The following is a 15,790-nucleotide window of genomic DNA, read 5'->3' on the forward strand; positions in this document are numbered from 1 at the left end:
CTTAATCCCACTTCACCCGCCTCTCCCTGTGGAGCTTTCATTCATTATCTCACACACAGATACGCTCAACATTTCTGTGTGCTAAATGTCTATTTATATCATAAAGGTTTTACTTAACGTCATCAAAATTTGAATTTGCATGGCCAGTAAATGTCTACTTTTGCCTGGTAAAAATGCAAATCGCAATAAAGTTTTGGACATTTTTTCATGTCTGACAAAAAAAAAAGATTACCAATCCCATTGTTCAACAGCATCATATTTCTATTTATTTATGGGTTTTTTTTTCAAGTTTTTATTTAATAGGGACGGACACAGTAAACATAGAGAATTGTAGAACAATTTTCCAATGTAACGCATCACAGCATTTATAGCTAATACTAATTTCCAATGCTCATACTCCTACTTAATGACAAAATAATCCAAGAAAGTACGACTTGTATGTCAACTAAAGGGGGAAAAAAAAGTCTTGTGACGAAAAGGTCGCTAGTTCAAATTCTGTCAGATTCCAGAGCGTTCCAGATCGTCCTCACCGGTCAGCGCGCTCTAATCTTCAAAGCTTGTTTAACTGCCTGTATTTTAGTGGCTCAGCATCATCCTCCAGGCAGAGATCTGACCCATCATGCTCCACTGAGCCACAGACATGAGCTTCACTCCAGATAAGAACAAATCCATACTGCTGTGGATCAGTCAGGCAGAGCTGGACAATAATAACATTTGGATGGAGAGCTTGTGAAACTGCGATGGTCAAGCGTCTCATTAGTGATTACTACAGCAGAATAAAAAGGAGATAATATCGCCATTTATTTTTCTGCCCCACGATACGTATTGTCACATTTTTGCATCGCGATATATTGAATTTCGATATATCGTCCCATCCCTACATTTTTAGGAATTTAACTAGCTGACGTTCTTAATCCAGAATGATCTACAATGAAGTCAAGACTATAAATTTAAATTTCTCAAAAATTACAAGGCAGCAGGATTGAGGCTCTGACAATATTCCTGTAGCTTTAGAAAGCTTTCATGTGATGTGAGACACCCTCTGGCGGCCATATTGGATGAACTAGATACAGGCTGATTTCTTGTATTGTGCCGGTCCAACAAAACATATTTTCTTGGGATGGGGCTGCAACATTGTTTCTCTTAAAACAGCCGCTTTATTGTTACAAACTGACACGTTTTGACTTATTGTCTTTGTCCAAGTACCAAGATATAGGCTGAATCACTATTGTGTTAAAGTGGATACAGACAACAACTTTTCAACTTTCCTCCCGTTGTCCCCCCCCCAGCGTTTCCAAGCGTTGCTTGTGCTGCTGTCACAAAGACAACCGGATCACTTTCTGTTAGAGCCTAGCTCTGTGCAGCAGAACAAACCATCTGTCTGCTTATCAACTCCTTGATCATAACACAATATAGTAACTTTCACCACTGCTCATTTTAGAAAGGCCACTGCAAGAAAATGTGTTCTTTGTTTAGATTATCAAACGGACAATGGATCATTTGTTTGTTTCTGGCTGCCAGCGTTAGCTAACGCTAACGCTGGCAGCCAGAAACAAACATAGTTAGATGTTTGTTTCTTTGTTCTGGCTGGTCCTGGCTTCCTTGTAGCTCCTGGTTCGTTTTCTGGCTGCTAGCGGTAGCTACCGATAGCTACTGGGGAAAATCCTATCCTATTCCTCTTTTGGTTGCGCGATGGATGACGCACTTCCCTTGTGCCGTAAGTCGAGCCTTCATTCTCCCGGGAGATCGTACCCGGTGGCAGACAGAATTGCATAGTGAAAGCGAGGCTTATAGGGAACCAATCTAAACGCCGATGGTGTCATTATTCTATAGCCATTACACTGTGTGAGCAACATTTACTTCATAATGATAAGTTAAAGCAAAAAAGTTGTCTATAGGGTCTTTAAATCAGTCTGCGATAAAGGGGAAGAAAACTGACATTTGTTTATACTCTAGGAGGTAAGCTTAAAATTTTAAGCACAATCCATTTTTTTGCCCAGAATAATAAGTGTACTGTCAGTCATTTGGTGATATTAATGCAGAGACATACTGGCAATACTAATAAGAAGAAGACAGTCTGTAATTTTGTAAACAATGGACTTAAATTGCTTACAATCCCAAGCCACAAGTTGTTTTAATTTTCCAATATCACTAGTTTTGTCTGAGCAGGTCACATTTTTCAAATGACGAATGCCTCATTTTGTACTGAAAACATAAATTTCTGTATGTTTACTGTGCTTGTCAATTAAAGTAATTCAGATAAAATAAGTTGTCATGTGTGTCATGTGTGGGTTTCACAGTGTTTCCGCCTGTTTTCCCCCACTGTGATCAGCGGAGCCGAACCTCCCACTCTGTCTCTCAAAGTCAGGCTGACTTTGCCTGGCAGCCATCAAAGACCCCCCCCCCCCCCCCCGAACAAAATTATCAATTATCAAAGAGGAACGACTACATTATTCAACACCAGCGCGATTAGGCAGAGTTCCTTGGCTTTGATCGACGCAGCGTTCATCATCCGTTTTGACTGGCGAGCGCGGGACGGGAAATTGGGGTCTCAGAGAGCAGATCCTGGGATATTACTTCACTTCCTCTCCGGGGTTTGAGTCCAGTGTCTGTGAGAGGTGAGGAGGGAGACGATCGGCCTTTGATGGGAACATGAGAGGGAGGAACACGGGACGGAGAGGCGGTTAGAGACTCTCTCCTGCAGTGGGGGGGGGGGGGGGGGGGGGTCGCGGTTTCAATCCCAGTCCATCAGAAGCCGCGTGTCTTTCAAACTTTCCTCATCCTTGTAAATCGCTCTGAATAAAAGCATCGGCTAAATTTTTTAGATCTACCGCACGGCAGAGATATCCATCTTAATTTGCATGGGACTAGTATTACATCGAGACCTTGTGTAATTAATGAATTACCCCCCCCCCCCCAGGCTCTGCCTTTCATGAGACACATTTGCATAGGATAATGAAATTCGCTGAAATCCCCACAGTAACCTGGATACTGTGTAACTGTATAAGGTCAAGCTTTTTAAATTAGTCGCTTCCTGATTTAGCGAAGCAAAACTTTAAAGCTTGTGCCGAAAACGCATTAAAAAACCTTCAGGTAGGTAAAAATTGTGCGTCTAGATGAAGAAGAAAAATAGATTCTGCACCAAAAAGAGTTTGACTTGCATGGGGTTTATTGTGGGATGGGATTATTATCAGAGGATCTTTGTCTTTACCAAACTTTTACTTAAAGCTGCTGTAGGGAAGTTCGGGAGGAAAGAGAAAGCCAAATCTCCAGAAATTCAAACCAAAACAAGGAATGCCACGCCTCCCACTCCTTCTAGTGCAGTGGTTCTCAACCTGGGGGTCGGGACCCCCCAGTGGGTCGCAAGATCATTTTGGGGGGGTCGCGGGGTGATTTATGGAATAGGAAAAAAACATATTTCTACTATACAAATGTTTTATCATGTCTATTGTTTCTGATTTTTCCCTAATTTTTGCTTTTTTTCTTGTAAAATACTGAATTGTTTTTAGCCTCTGTGCCTCCTCTGATAAAGAATCAAATGAAACAACCTGAAAAGGGAAAATCATTCGTTGGTTTAAACTCTATATGCTTGTGACCGGGATTGCGAGTAGACATCGCTTCGTTTTAAGGGGTCATGAGCCAAAAAGGTTGAGAACAGCTGTTTCAGTGAGTGACAGGAGGAGTGATTGACAGGCCGGAGTCCCGCCTTCTGCCTCAGACTTCTTCCTCATTGGTCAAATGGGTTTCGACATATTTCACTTTGAAATGAGCAGAGGAACGGAACTGCGGAGCTGTTTCTGAGATTCTGACAGATTATCCTGCTCATCTCCGGCCTCCAAACGTGACGATTTATTTTCATTACTTCTAAATAAATGTTAATCCATAAAAGTTATCTACTGCAGCTTTTAATTTTTTACTTACAAGTTACAGACACGGCAGATTCGCATCGGGATTAAAATCACCAACGATGTCTGCGATTATTACATGTTGTACCTTTTTGGTCTCAGCTCTCCTAACTGGAATCTCTTCTGTTGAAGCGTTTTCTACCCACACTCTTAATAAATGTTAACCTTTCCTTCTTGTGAGGTTCATTAGTTTACACTGCAGTAAGTAAGTAAGTGCAACAAATGAATTTACATGCATATACAGTATGTGTGTTATTTAATAGTGCATGTGACTGCAGGACAAGTAGCTACCCCCCCTCCCTCCCCCCATCCTGACATTGTGCATGCTTGTAACTGGATAAAAGTCACTATTCTCTCTGTTTCCTCCACATATTGTGTAATACTGGCTAACTTATCTAATGCATCACGGGGCAGCTTACACCGATTACCACACAGTATATCTGCAAAAAGTCTATTTTTCAGGACTGAAGAAAGATGGTTTCAAGTGCCTCACTCAAAAAAAAAAAAAAACGACCATGTAAACTCTCCATTCAAGTAAGAAAAACACCACAATTGCAGTTGTGTGGTTTTTCCCGCACTGTCAGCAGCGCTCTGCTGAAACAAGCCCACTGAGACAAAGTGCTCAGCAGCTGATGAACTAGATACAGGCTCTGTGAGGCCGCGGCTCATATCTGAAAAGCTGTTTGACCTTATCAACTGCAAACAGCCTCCAGTCAGTTGGCAAAACAGTCCAACTCAACCTGAAGATACAGAATGACCTAGTAGTAGGACAGGCAGTAGTAGTAGTAATCATAACAGTGGTTGAAGCAGTAGTAGTAGTAGTAGTAGTAGTACTAGCAGTAGTAGTAGTAGTAATAGTCGTAGTATTAATAGTACACTGTAAAAACTCATAGTGCAATTTAGTGAAATCAACTCATCTTTATCCATTAACACAATGTATAGATGTGTTTGTCAATTTCAACTTAAAAGTGCTAATTATGAGCTTCATGACTTAAAATACTGAGTTCACATCTTGTGACTTAAAATTATGAGTTGAAAGAACAGGTTATAAAGCATTCACTAAACTCAACACTGTTAGATTATTAGCAGACTTCCCAGCATGCATTGCATTCGGTTTAACTCTCCAGAAACTCTTCCTTCTTCTGGTTTGAATGAAGTTACAGATAGAGACTTGTTATGTATGTATGTTTGGTGAATCATAGGTCAATTTCTGATAAAAAGAAAATAAATAAATACAAAACCATGATAGAATCTACTATCTATCTTATCTATGTATCTGGGAATTCACAGTTATGTAAGTTTCTCTCTGATGCACATGGCAAGTACAATCCACTACAAGTAAGTGTATTGCAGCTGCAGACTATATGCTGAGCTGTGTATTAATCATGTGATACAAGAGGAACTTAAACTTAACAAACCTTGTGAAAAAATAAATAACACTGGATTTCACTTCATCAATTAATGCATTTAACTTAGAAACACGAATCAGCATGACTAGACATTTGTTGATTGAACTTATTGTCTGAAGTTCACTCAGTTAGCTTTTCTACATTAGAACTAACTAATAATCTTTGACCTAACTATTCAGTACTACTTCAGTCAACTCACAATTTTAAGGCAGCGCGGACACTAACTTTTTTAAGTTGAAACAATAAGTTTTCTTTTACAGTGTAGTAATAGCAGTACCAGTAGTATTACTGGAAAATGTCATAAGCAATAAGTGCAACAGATGATACACATAAAATACACATAATTACAATGTACTGGGCCTGACTCAGTTACATATCTGATTTTCAACAAGTTGTTTGTTCTGCAGCTTCAGGGTGGTGTGTGTGTGTGTGTGTGTGTGTGTGTGTGTGTGTGTGTGGGTGGGTGTGTGTGAGTCCGTACAGATACAGCGCTGATAGAGAGCGTGATAATGCCCCTTAGAAGAAGAAGACAGAAAACAGGAAATGTAGACAGGGAACACTTAATTATAATTCCTGTTCTGCTGATTATTAAACCCAGACAGTGAGTCATTTTATTAATTATTATATAGTTATTTGCATAGTCCTTCATCACTGTTACAGTGTCCAGACCCACACACACAGCGCCCACATCATCAAACTATCAAGTGAAAACAAGACATGATCACGGAAATTAAAACACCTCTAACCTTAGATCCTCAATGAGAACAAAGGAAAAAACCCACAAAAAAACCTTGTTAGGAAAATCAAAATGTGAGACGGTCTGGAGTGCGATGGGTGCAGACAGAGTGGGCACACAAAGATGAAATACTGCTAAGAAGATAGATCATTAACATAATACGCTCGGGTGAAGCGTCCGGTCCGGTCGCCCTCGCCGCTGACATCATCATTCGGGACCTGACCTCCCTTTGTCGCTCCCAGACCTGCCTTTGGCACGTTAACTGGAGCGAGACGTGTCGGAGCTGCTAATTCCCCTCGCAGGTTTCTGTGGCGGTCTGCACACATGGCCGCTCCTGAAAGGCGACGAGCTCGGGCCGCATACCGCTCCTTTTTACAACTAAAACGCCCCATTGTGTTGCGTTCAGGGCCACGCCGGCAACCGAGTGTCAGGTTCCCATCGAGCGTCCATGTTGAGACTGAACCTTCATCTTTGTGGTTTTCATCTTCTTCGCTTTTATCCAGTCATGTATACACTGACTAGAATTTTTTTTATTTTGCTCTTTTTCTACTCTACTTGATGTAAGATTTCATGCATTTCTCACTGGGCTGCGCATTATTGAACTCTCCACTGTCGTAGACATATACAAGTATCTACTTACTTGTATATGTATTCTAATGTTTTTCTACAGTTTTTTCTACTCTGTGAATATTTACATTAAATCTGGTGACTCATTGAATATTGTAGGGCTGGACGATAATTCAATATTATCGTTTATCGTCTTTCAGTGGGATTATATTGTGATGATATGGTGATTTTGGGATATCGAGACGCACAATTCTGCTGTCTGAACTGATGAGAACAAGCTAATTTTATTTAGAAACTCAGACAAAATTAAGTATGGTATATTATTATTATATATATTATATATTAGTATGGTATATTATTATAATATATATAGTATATTATTTGAAAATTTCAGTTTAGTTTGACATCACACCAAAAATTACCATTCGGTTCAATATGATGAACATTAATTTGATTATTTAACGTGATTTCGCTTATGTCTTATGTGAGCCATATCGTCATATATATCGATATCGAAAAAAATCCTTATGATTATCGTGATATTGATTTCAACCATATTGTCCAGCCCTAGAATATTGTAGACATTCAATATTATCGAATATCGGCCCGAGCTTAATGTCTACGGTAAATATCGCGATATTTTCTGCGATATTTACTTTTCCATACAAATTACACCAAATTACCATTGTTTTCGCTTGAATAGTGAGATCAAATTTCTAGGCAAGAAATAATATGGTATATCGCAATATTTTGGCGTTTAACAGCATCGCAATGTTAAATTGTGGAATGGCCTTTCTAGACGCTCTATTTCTAGGCCCATGCTGACTGGCCTGTGATTTGGAACACCTGATGTTTGTAGACTATATATGCCGCTGAGATGATGTGATGTTTTATCCCAAACTAGTGCCATATATGTTGATATAGGTGTGTGTTTTCTCTTCTCTTCTTCAGTTAGCGCTCTACCCATTGAGTTGCACAGGGCCGTAACTTAGATGACAAAGTTAAAAAGAAAATCCCCCCTCGGATCGTCATACCCTGTTAGATATCATCAATGTGTGATGTTCAGTTCATTCCAGGAGTTATTTTGTGATGAAATATTGTGATTTACTTTTTTGGGTGAACCCACTTTCCCTCAACCTGCCTCGTCTAGTTCTACTTTATTCCCTACATTTCCCAGAAAAACCATCGAAAACCCCCAGAGAAGAGGCGGTGACTTTTAGCTTTTCGATCAAAGGTATAAAGAAACCATCTCTTCCCTGTCAGTATTTTGTGTGTGAATAGCAGATGCCATATAATCTCTGTTTCTAAGTGACTTTCAGTGGCCTGAATGCTTACATTTTTAGTACAGGTGGTCCCATTATAAATCAAACCGCTAACCCTGCTAATGTTAGTGCCATGCTCTACTCAGTGAGCTACACCGGCCCACAGAAAGTGGAGTAATATCTCTTGAAATAACTCATGGTGGGAAAATGAAACAGAATATGAAAATGTAGCATCAACTGCCACAAATCCTCCATCTAAACTGGGAACCTCAGGCATTTTATTCACCTAATTGGATGGGATGGAGAGGGGGGGAAAAGTGCAAGTTTTAAACCCTCTGGAAGTTCATAATGTTTTTCTGTTTTGTTCCTTTTCATTTCAGCCTTTGTGTGTGGAGGAGGAGAGTGGAGATGCAACGTTAAAGGTTTTGAAAGTGATTTGAAAGGAGCAACATGAAAGGTAGAGAGTCTGTCCCGTACCCAGAGGGTCGCAGGTTCAATCCCGGTGTCCACATGTGTTGAAGAGTCTTTTAGCAAGGCACTGAACCTTCTACCTGCTGCAGGACCCGCTCAGGTTAAACCCAATAATCTGCAAATACTGTTAGACCCGGATCAGTTTGAATGTGCAGAGAATTAATCTACATATCAAGTAGATTCTGTCTTCACACCATCATTCTTCTCACTCTTCAACAAAACTATTTTGGGCAATCTCAATGGGCAACGCTCCAGCAACAGGCAACAAAGTGAGAAAAGGGTTGAGACTGTATTCATATGTTTCCTGGCAACAAGTTGCTCTTGTGTGATTAAAGCAACAAAGCTGGTTCTTCACTAAGAACCAGGTGAAACTGGGATGCATAGTTTTGTTCTAAGGTAACAATACATATACTACCGCTTCAGTTATCCACTTTTAAGGATATATAAGGTTATTTTTGTTTATTTGCACAATATAAAACTACTAAAAATGTAGCAATAAAATACGATAGCAGAAACAAACAGGAGAAAGGAAAGGAGGAAATAAACGGGAATAACCTGTTTTACAATCCTTGGTGTAAATTGCCTTAAATCACATTACATCAACAACAAGTCTTTAATTCATGCTCCAGGAAGATGATCTGCAGCCCATTTGATTTCACACTCAGCCCTGTGACTCCCATTGGTTTGTCACTGTGAGGTTTTGCTGACACTCGTAAGACTGTTCAATGAAAAACAGGCTGTACATCCCAGTTCAATATCATAGATTACTATCAGGTCAAAGGAGCCATCTGAATATCACATGTAAATTATGAATTATCCTTTGATGACTTGCATGTGAAGCAAAAATAACATATTCCAGTGCTTTGCCTCTTTCTTCGGTGTATAATTTTAACTTTTACTTATCCAGGAAAGGTTGACTGAGCAGGTTGTTTGTCCAGGTGAGAACGATGACCTTTGACCTCTGGTGGCACCAAATAACGGCACAGAGAGTCTCAGTCCTCTAACAAGAGAACTGCGGTGCGGTTTGTTAATCCAACCGACTACAGGAAACCACCCCGAAACGCAAGGGATTATGGGTAGAAGGAGACGGATGCTTGGAAAGCCTAGCAGAACAAAATGAAGTCTGGACTGATGCTCATATTCAGCTATTTCTTCATGTGTTCTTAACTGGTGTGAACACCACAGAAGAAGAGACAGACAAGTCCATCAGGCTGAGATAAAGTTACAGGAACTGGAGTCACATTTGTTTTGAATTTCTAACCTGGCGAGGTTTCCAAAACTCTGTCCAATAAACTTGAGTCGTGAATTTTGTTTACAAGCCCTGGTTGGCTTGTGATTGGTCAGTAATTGAACCAAATACAAACATGGAACAAATTAAAGTTTTCCACTGTGGTTTGGACCAAAGAAAACAAACTGTAGGTGTGATGAGCAGTGACAAACACGGGAACATTTTGGGCCTCAGCATTGCCAGTGTAATCATACAGAAGCAACTTATTTCCTTATTGAATACATTTTTGACCCCGTGTCTCACTTTGTCGCCCGTTGCTGGGAGCGTTGCCCATCTTCATTGCCTCAAAAATTGCCTTGTGACATCATCATCCTAAAAGGCTTCAAGCGCTAAGACAATGTTGACACCAGTAAGTGCAGTAGAGCAGTAAGGGAAGAGTATTCATGAGTGTGCAGAAAATACTTAATATGGCTACATGGTATACGGACTAGGGCTGCAACTAACGATTATTTTCTTTGTCGATTAATCTGTTGATTATTTTCTTGATTACTCGATTAGTTGTTTGGTCTATAAAATGTCAGAAAATGGTGAAAAATGTGGATCAGTGTTTCCCAAAGCCCAAGATGACGTCCTCAAATGTCTTGTTTTGTCCACAACCCAAAGATATTCAGTTTACTGTCATAGAGGAGTAAAGAAACCAGAAAATATTCACATTTAAGAAGCTGGAATCAGAGAATTTTGACTTATTTTTCTTAAAAAATTATTCAAACCGATTAATCGATTATCAAAATAGTTGGCGATTAATTTAATAGTTGACAACTAATCGATTAATCGTTGCAGCTCTTTGACACTTATTGCATTCGCGATATGACTTTAAATATCTATGTCTATCGGCAAACAATAAAGTCACAATAAAGACAATAAAGTGTGTGTGTGGGGGGGGGCATTCAGACTCAGCAGTGGTGGATTGTGGGAATGCCTCCCACTGGACCAACCTCCTCATACTGTTCAGTATTTATAGACTTGAAGCTCTTGAGACTCAGAAAATGCCCTGAAAAAGCTACATAGTGCCTTTCCTTACAGGCCACTCAGCTGTCACTGGGCATTACAGTGTTAATTACCATATTCATTCGTTTTGATTTGATTGGTTAATTACCTATCAGGGAGTCTAATTGACCTATGCCGGCTAATATACCACCTTCCTCACATTTCCCATTTGATAAGAGCCTTACTATTGTTTGTATAGGCTATGGGGGGTGAATGCAACACACACACACACACACACAAACACACACACACACAAACACACACACCCCTTAGGACATTATGGCATGTCAGTTCTGATTAAGAGAGGTAATAAATGAGTTTGGGCAGCGGTTCCCAAAGTCTTTGAGGTTTTCCCAGGTTTCCCCCTCCATCAAAATTCCACTACTGTTTCATGTAGTTAGTTACAGAATGAGAAAATAACAGAATGTGTGAGAAAGACTTTTCTGATCAGAGGTTTCGCTCTCTCCACTACACTGCAAAGAATATCCATCTTAACACGCCGTTTTATCTAGAACTGAGTCTTAAAATCTTATTTTTCTTCACACAAGTGGGAAAAATCGGCCAATGGGATGAGATACATTCCTGAAACACGTGAACTGCACTGAAAAGAAATGGGATTATTGGCAGATTTTTCACTTGTTACGACAAAAATATGATTTTTACACTGAATATGAGGCTGAACGACATTTTTTGCAGAACGGCACCCTTGACCCGATTTTTACCCAATTTTGAGAGAATGGAGGTCATTTATATCCCAAAAAAAAAGCTCGGACACCGCTGAGTTGGCGCGACTTACCGAAGCAGGAGTTGACGAAGCCGTACCACATGCAGCCGTGCCGCCCGTACAGCCAGCGCGCCCGCAGACTGGAGGCGAAGCTCAGCGTGGTGCCGCAGACGCACACCAGCATGTCGCTCACGCTGATGTTGAGCAGCAGCATGTTGACGGGAGTCCGCAGCGTTTTGAACCTGCAGAACAGAATCAGCACCACGAGGTTGTTGAGGAAGCCGAAGACCATGATGGAGCCCAGGAACACGGACACCACCCGGTGAAAGGTCCGCGAGAGCCGCTCCGCCGGGCCGTCGCTCCACTCCTGCTCCAGCGAGGTCAGCGGGTCGTCGTCGCTGAAGTTGGCGGTCAGGTTGACGTCGGTCACTTCGGAGAACATGGTCGGCTGTGGGTTACACGCGTGGCATCGCCTCGGTTTGTTGGATTTCGGGCTTGCGCGTAAAGTGGAACAGCTCGGTTATCCAATTACGCACGGCGCGCTGAGAGCCTCGGTTCCCCTCGCAGAAAAAACCCCACACAGTCTATAAATTCACATATTGATGCAATGTCGGTGAGTGTTGAAGTTGAAACAGTGCTACTCGATATCCAGCGTCCTTCGGCAGCCTGTAGCAGAGCCGCAGAGCATTTCTGTTCCCGCGGCAGAAGAGTTCAACTTCATTTTCCCAAAACGCGGCGTCAACCCGGCTGTAGAAGAGTTAAACAGCACCCGATGAGGATGAGGCAGCCGGTGTAACTGAAGCCCCCACTTCAGGTCAGCTGTAACTCCTCGGTTTGATTAATCAGATTTAATTTGTGTTCAGTCTAAACTCCACTGTAATTGGCTGCTGATGCTCGTAAAGCCTCGTTTCCCACGTTCAGATGAACTGACGGCTCCTCTCCGGCAGCTCGCTCATTAAATAGGCTGTTGGTGCGCGCACTGCAAAAAATGACAAGCAAGGAACATGATTTTATCCAAACTCACCGCAGGAGGTATCCTCAGTCAAATATAGGCTGACTGTGCAGCGGGAGATCATTTTGCTGAGAAATTTCACTTGATAGACACTAACGAGTGTGTGTGACTTCCTTCAAGGATCATTAGGATCAAGTTACATCATCATTAAGTCTGATTTATTGAAACCAGTGAAATTATCTGATCATGTTAGCTTAAGTTTAAAGATAAATAAAATAACCTAATTAATTACATAAAGTATTAAAAAAGTTTAAAAGTGTAAAAATAGCCTAAGTAGCCTATACAAAAAAAATAAAAAAAATAGTAAAGATAAATAAAGATTAAAATAAAGAACCAAATTAAAATGATAAACGTAAAATAAGGTGTGACAGTGTAAAATCGAGTATGATAAAGTCTAAAATCAAACTGGAGATAAAATAAAGCTAAAATCATCTCGTCAAGCTTGTCATTTTTTGCAGTGAGGCTGCAGTCTGCAGTGATGCGGCATAATTCACTTCTGTCTTCTCTCTGAGGATTTATGAAGAATATGACACCCATCATGACACCCATCAGGACACCCATCAGGACCTGCAGACTGTGTTTCTCTAGAGCAACAACAAAAATACAACAACAAAATAACAAATGTCCCTCGTGAAAAAGAACTGCAATAACCCTATAATACATTTTAGAAGGACAGAATATAGGTGTCACAGCAAAACTCAAAGTCACTGTAGAAATATTACAGTAATACATATAGGATTATTATAAAATATTTATAATATTATGGACTATTTATCACAGGGGATGAAAAGAAAAACAAGTGCTGTTTTTTTCCTAATGTTGGAAATCGGAAAAATATCAGAAAAATTAGTTTCCTACTTCCTAAATTTCACATAAGCGGCATTTAAAGTTGGATGATAAAGTCATAAAGTCAGAGAAAATGTTGCTACTTGAGTTGCCGAGTTAAGGCGCGATGATAATAACCTTTAACCTTATCAACATGTCAGAAAATACTAACATACTAACCTTTATTACATGTTTGTAGCAAGCCAGACTAACCATCATATAACATTTTAAAAGCAAATACACATCATCCTTTTCTGTGTTTGTTTTGTCTTCCTGGTTTGACTTTATGACAAAATCACACCTGAATGCAGCCGATGTCGGACTTTCCCAGCAGCACCTGAACGCACTCTGAGACGGTGATCTGTGACATCATGCTGATGATGTAAGCTACAGCCTGGAGGTTTTAACCTGACCTGATGAGAGACAAAACAAACTTGGTGGACTCTCAGGATATTTGAAACCAAACATATAGATTCAGTGTTTCTGCAAAACGAATGAATGATCTGCTGCGTTCTTCCTCCGACTGCTTCTTCAGCGCCATGTGGCAGCCTCAGGACGGATGACATCATCAGGATGACTGACGGGGGATGGGGGCGGGAACTCGACCCACTGAGGGGGAGGAGTGAGAGAGAGACTGTGTTTTTTTAAACTATACTGGCAGAAATGTGAAAGTCCTCTCTCCCACCTTTTTTCTCCTATTCCCCGGATTTCAGTGTTCCACTTGTTCAGACTGAAAGGCAAGGCAGCTTTATTTGTATAGCACATTTCATACACTGGGGCAATTCAAAGTGCTTTACAGAGTGATAAAAATACAGTAAAGGTAAAAGATTTACAATTAAAAAGTGCAAAAGTACAGACAAGAGATACAAAAGATAAAAGACTTTAAAAGTAAACTAGTGCAGTTCAAATCAAATGAGATAGAAAGATGAAAGAACACAACAAATACAACAAATACTTTTAGACGCACATTGTGAGTGAACCCATATGTTTTTCTGTAATTTTCTTTTCCCCTGTCCTTCCTGATTCTACTCTTGATCTGATATTTAGGTGAAAGGCTGATGAAAGATTTAATAAACAATGAACAACAATAAAGAAAGAGATTCACTTTCAAAACAATTCAGCAGCATGACTAGTTTTTTATATATTAGATAGATATAGAATGGAGAGAGAAAAAAAACACACAATTCTCCAGTCTCCCCTACCGGAGCAACAGATCACAGAATCACTGATTTTTGGGGGTTTTTTATCATGGAGGAAGAGACACAACCCAAGGTACCAAGATGGATGTATTTGTGGTGGCATGAGCAGCTGAAGGACGGGTGACGTGACGCAGGGAAGGATGCCCTTGTGTGTGTGTGTGTGTGTGTGTGTGTGTGTGGAGATGCTGTTAGCATTGGATTTACGCTCCACGCACCCCATCCTTTATGTCTAGTCATGCTCCTGCAGTCGCCCCGCTCCTTATGGATAAATTCTATTTCTGAAGGCCTGTAGGCTCGGTCATAACGCATCGATTAACCTTGTTAGGTTTTCTGCTGTGTGTGTGTGTGTGTGTGTGTGTGGATGACACTAATCGAAGCACGAGACAATATATGGGCCCGGCTTGGAGTGCGCCCCGTGTTTACGCATGACCTCACCAGGCCTCGCAGCAAATTATACCCCATGAAATTTGTAATGTGGAATAATTCATGTCTGTGTTTTTAAAGGAGGGATGGTGAGAGGAGCGCTTGACAAAACAAAGGACGAGCAGGAGGAAGATAAATGGATCTCTTGAAGCCGAGCTGAATTGATTGAACACGGGACCGTGAGGCGTCGCTGCACCCGGTTTTGACCCCCAACTGCTGTGTGTCTCTGTCTGCTTAAAGGACAGAGACAAAAGGTTTTTCCCCTCATTTTTTTTTTTTTTTTACATTTTCCATGCCTTTAATAATTAATTCTGACAGTTTTTACCAGAGGTGGAGGACTCGAGTCACAAATTTGAGGACTTGAGACTTGCTTGACTAACATTGATAAAAGACTCGACTTTGACTTGGTATTCATGACTTGAGACTTGACTTAGACTTGAGACAGATGACTCGAAAGGACTTGACTTATTATTTTTTTTATTAAATATTTACTTGTTGTTCATTTAGGAGGCTTGTTATTGATTGCGACAAAATGTCAAATATCAGTAAGATTTTTAAGATGTGAGCAGGCTGCAACAGTTTTCGTTAATGTTAAAAATAAAACTCAACTTTTCATGACCACTGTCTTTTAACTGATTTAAATGTGAAACTGAAACTGGGGTAGATCATCAGAATTTCATATGACTTGAATTGTGTCTTGCTTGACCTGAGCAATGACTTGACTTGTCTTGCTTGACTTACAGCAGGGACTCGACTTGACTTGGCTTGATTCTCACCACAGTAACTTGGGACTTGCTTGGGACTTGAAGGTTAAGACTTGAGACTTGCTTGTGACTTGCACATGTGTGACTTACTCCCACCTCTGGTTTTTACATGCACGCACCACGATTAAAGATGCTTTTAAATCAGTTTTGTCAAATCTCTTCCGGCTCATTCACTCCCATTCAATTCCAAACAGCACAGAAAACAACTGCAGACTCAG

At 40.6% G+C, this 15,790-nt stretch overlaps 1 protein-coding gene across 1 annotated transcript in view; it reads right to left on the reverse strand.

The window, feature by feature from the left end:
* tmtops2a (teleost multiple tissue opsin 2a) overlaps nucleotides 1-11,791 on the reverse strand; it is a 31,600-nt gene extending 19,809 nt beyond the window's left edge. Inside the window, exon 1 of the mRNA XM_071515146.1 lies at nucleotides 11,422-11,791. Within this exon, the coding sequence (XP_071371247.1) occupies nucleotides 11,422-11,791 (370 nt within the window). The remainder of the gene's footprint in view (nucleotides 1-11,421) is intronic.
* Between the last annotated feature and the right edge of the window lie 3,999 nt (nucleotides 11,792-15,790).

This window comes from Centroberyx affinis, unplaced genomic scaffold, assembly GCF_046629955.1.
Source record: "Centroberyx affinis isolate AG114_WGS23_722 - 3 ecotype Tasmania unplaced genomic scaffold, CSIRO-AGI_Caff_v1 ptg000314l_1, whole genome shotgun sequence".
Lineage (NCBI taxonomy): Eukaryota > Metazoa > Chordata > Actinopteri > Beryciformes > Berycidae > Centroberyx > Centroberyx affinis.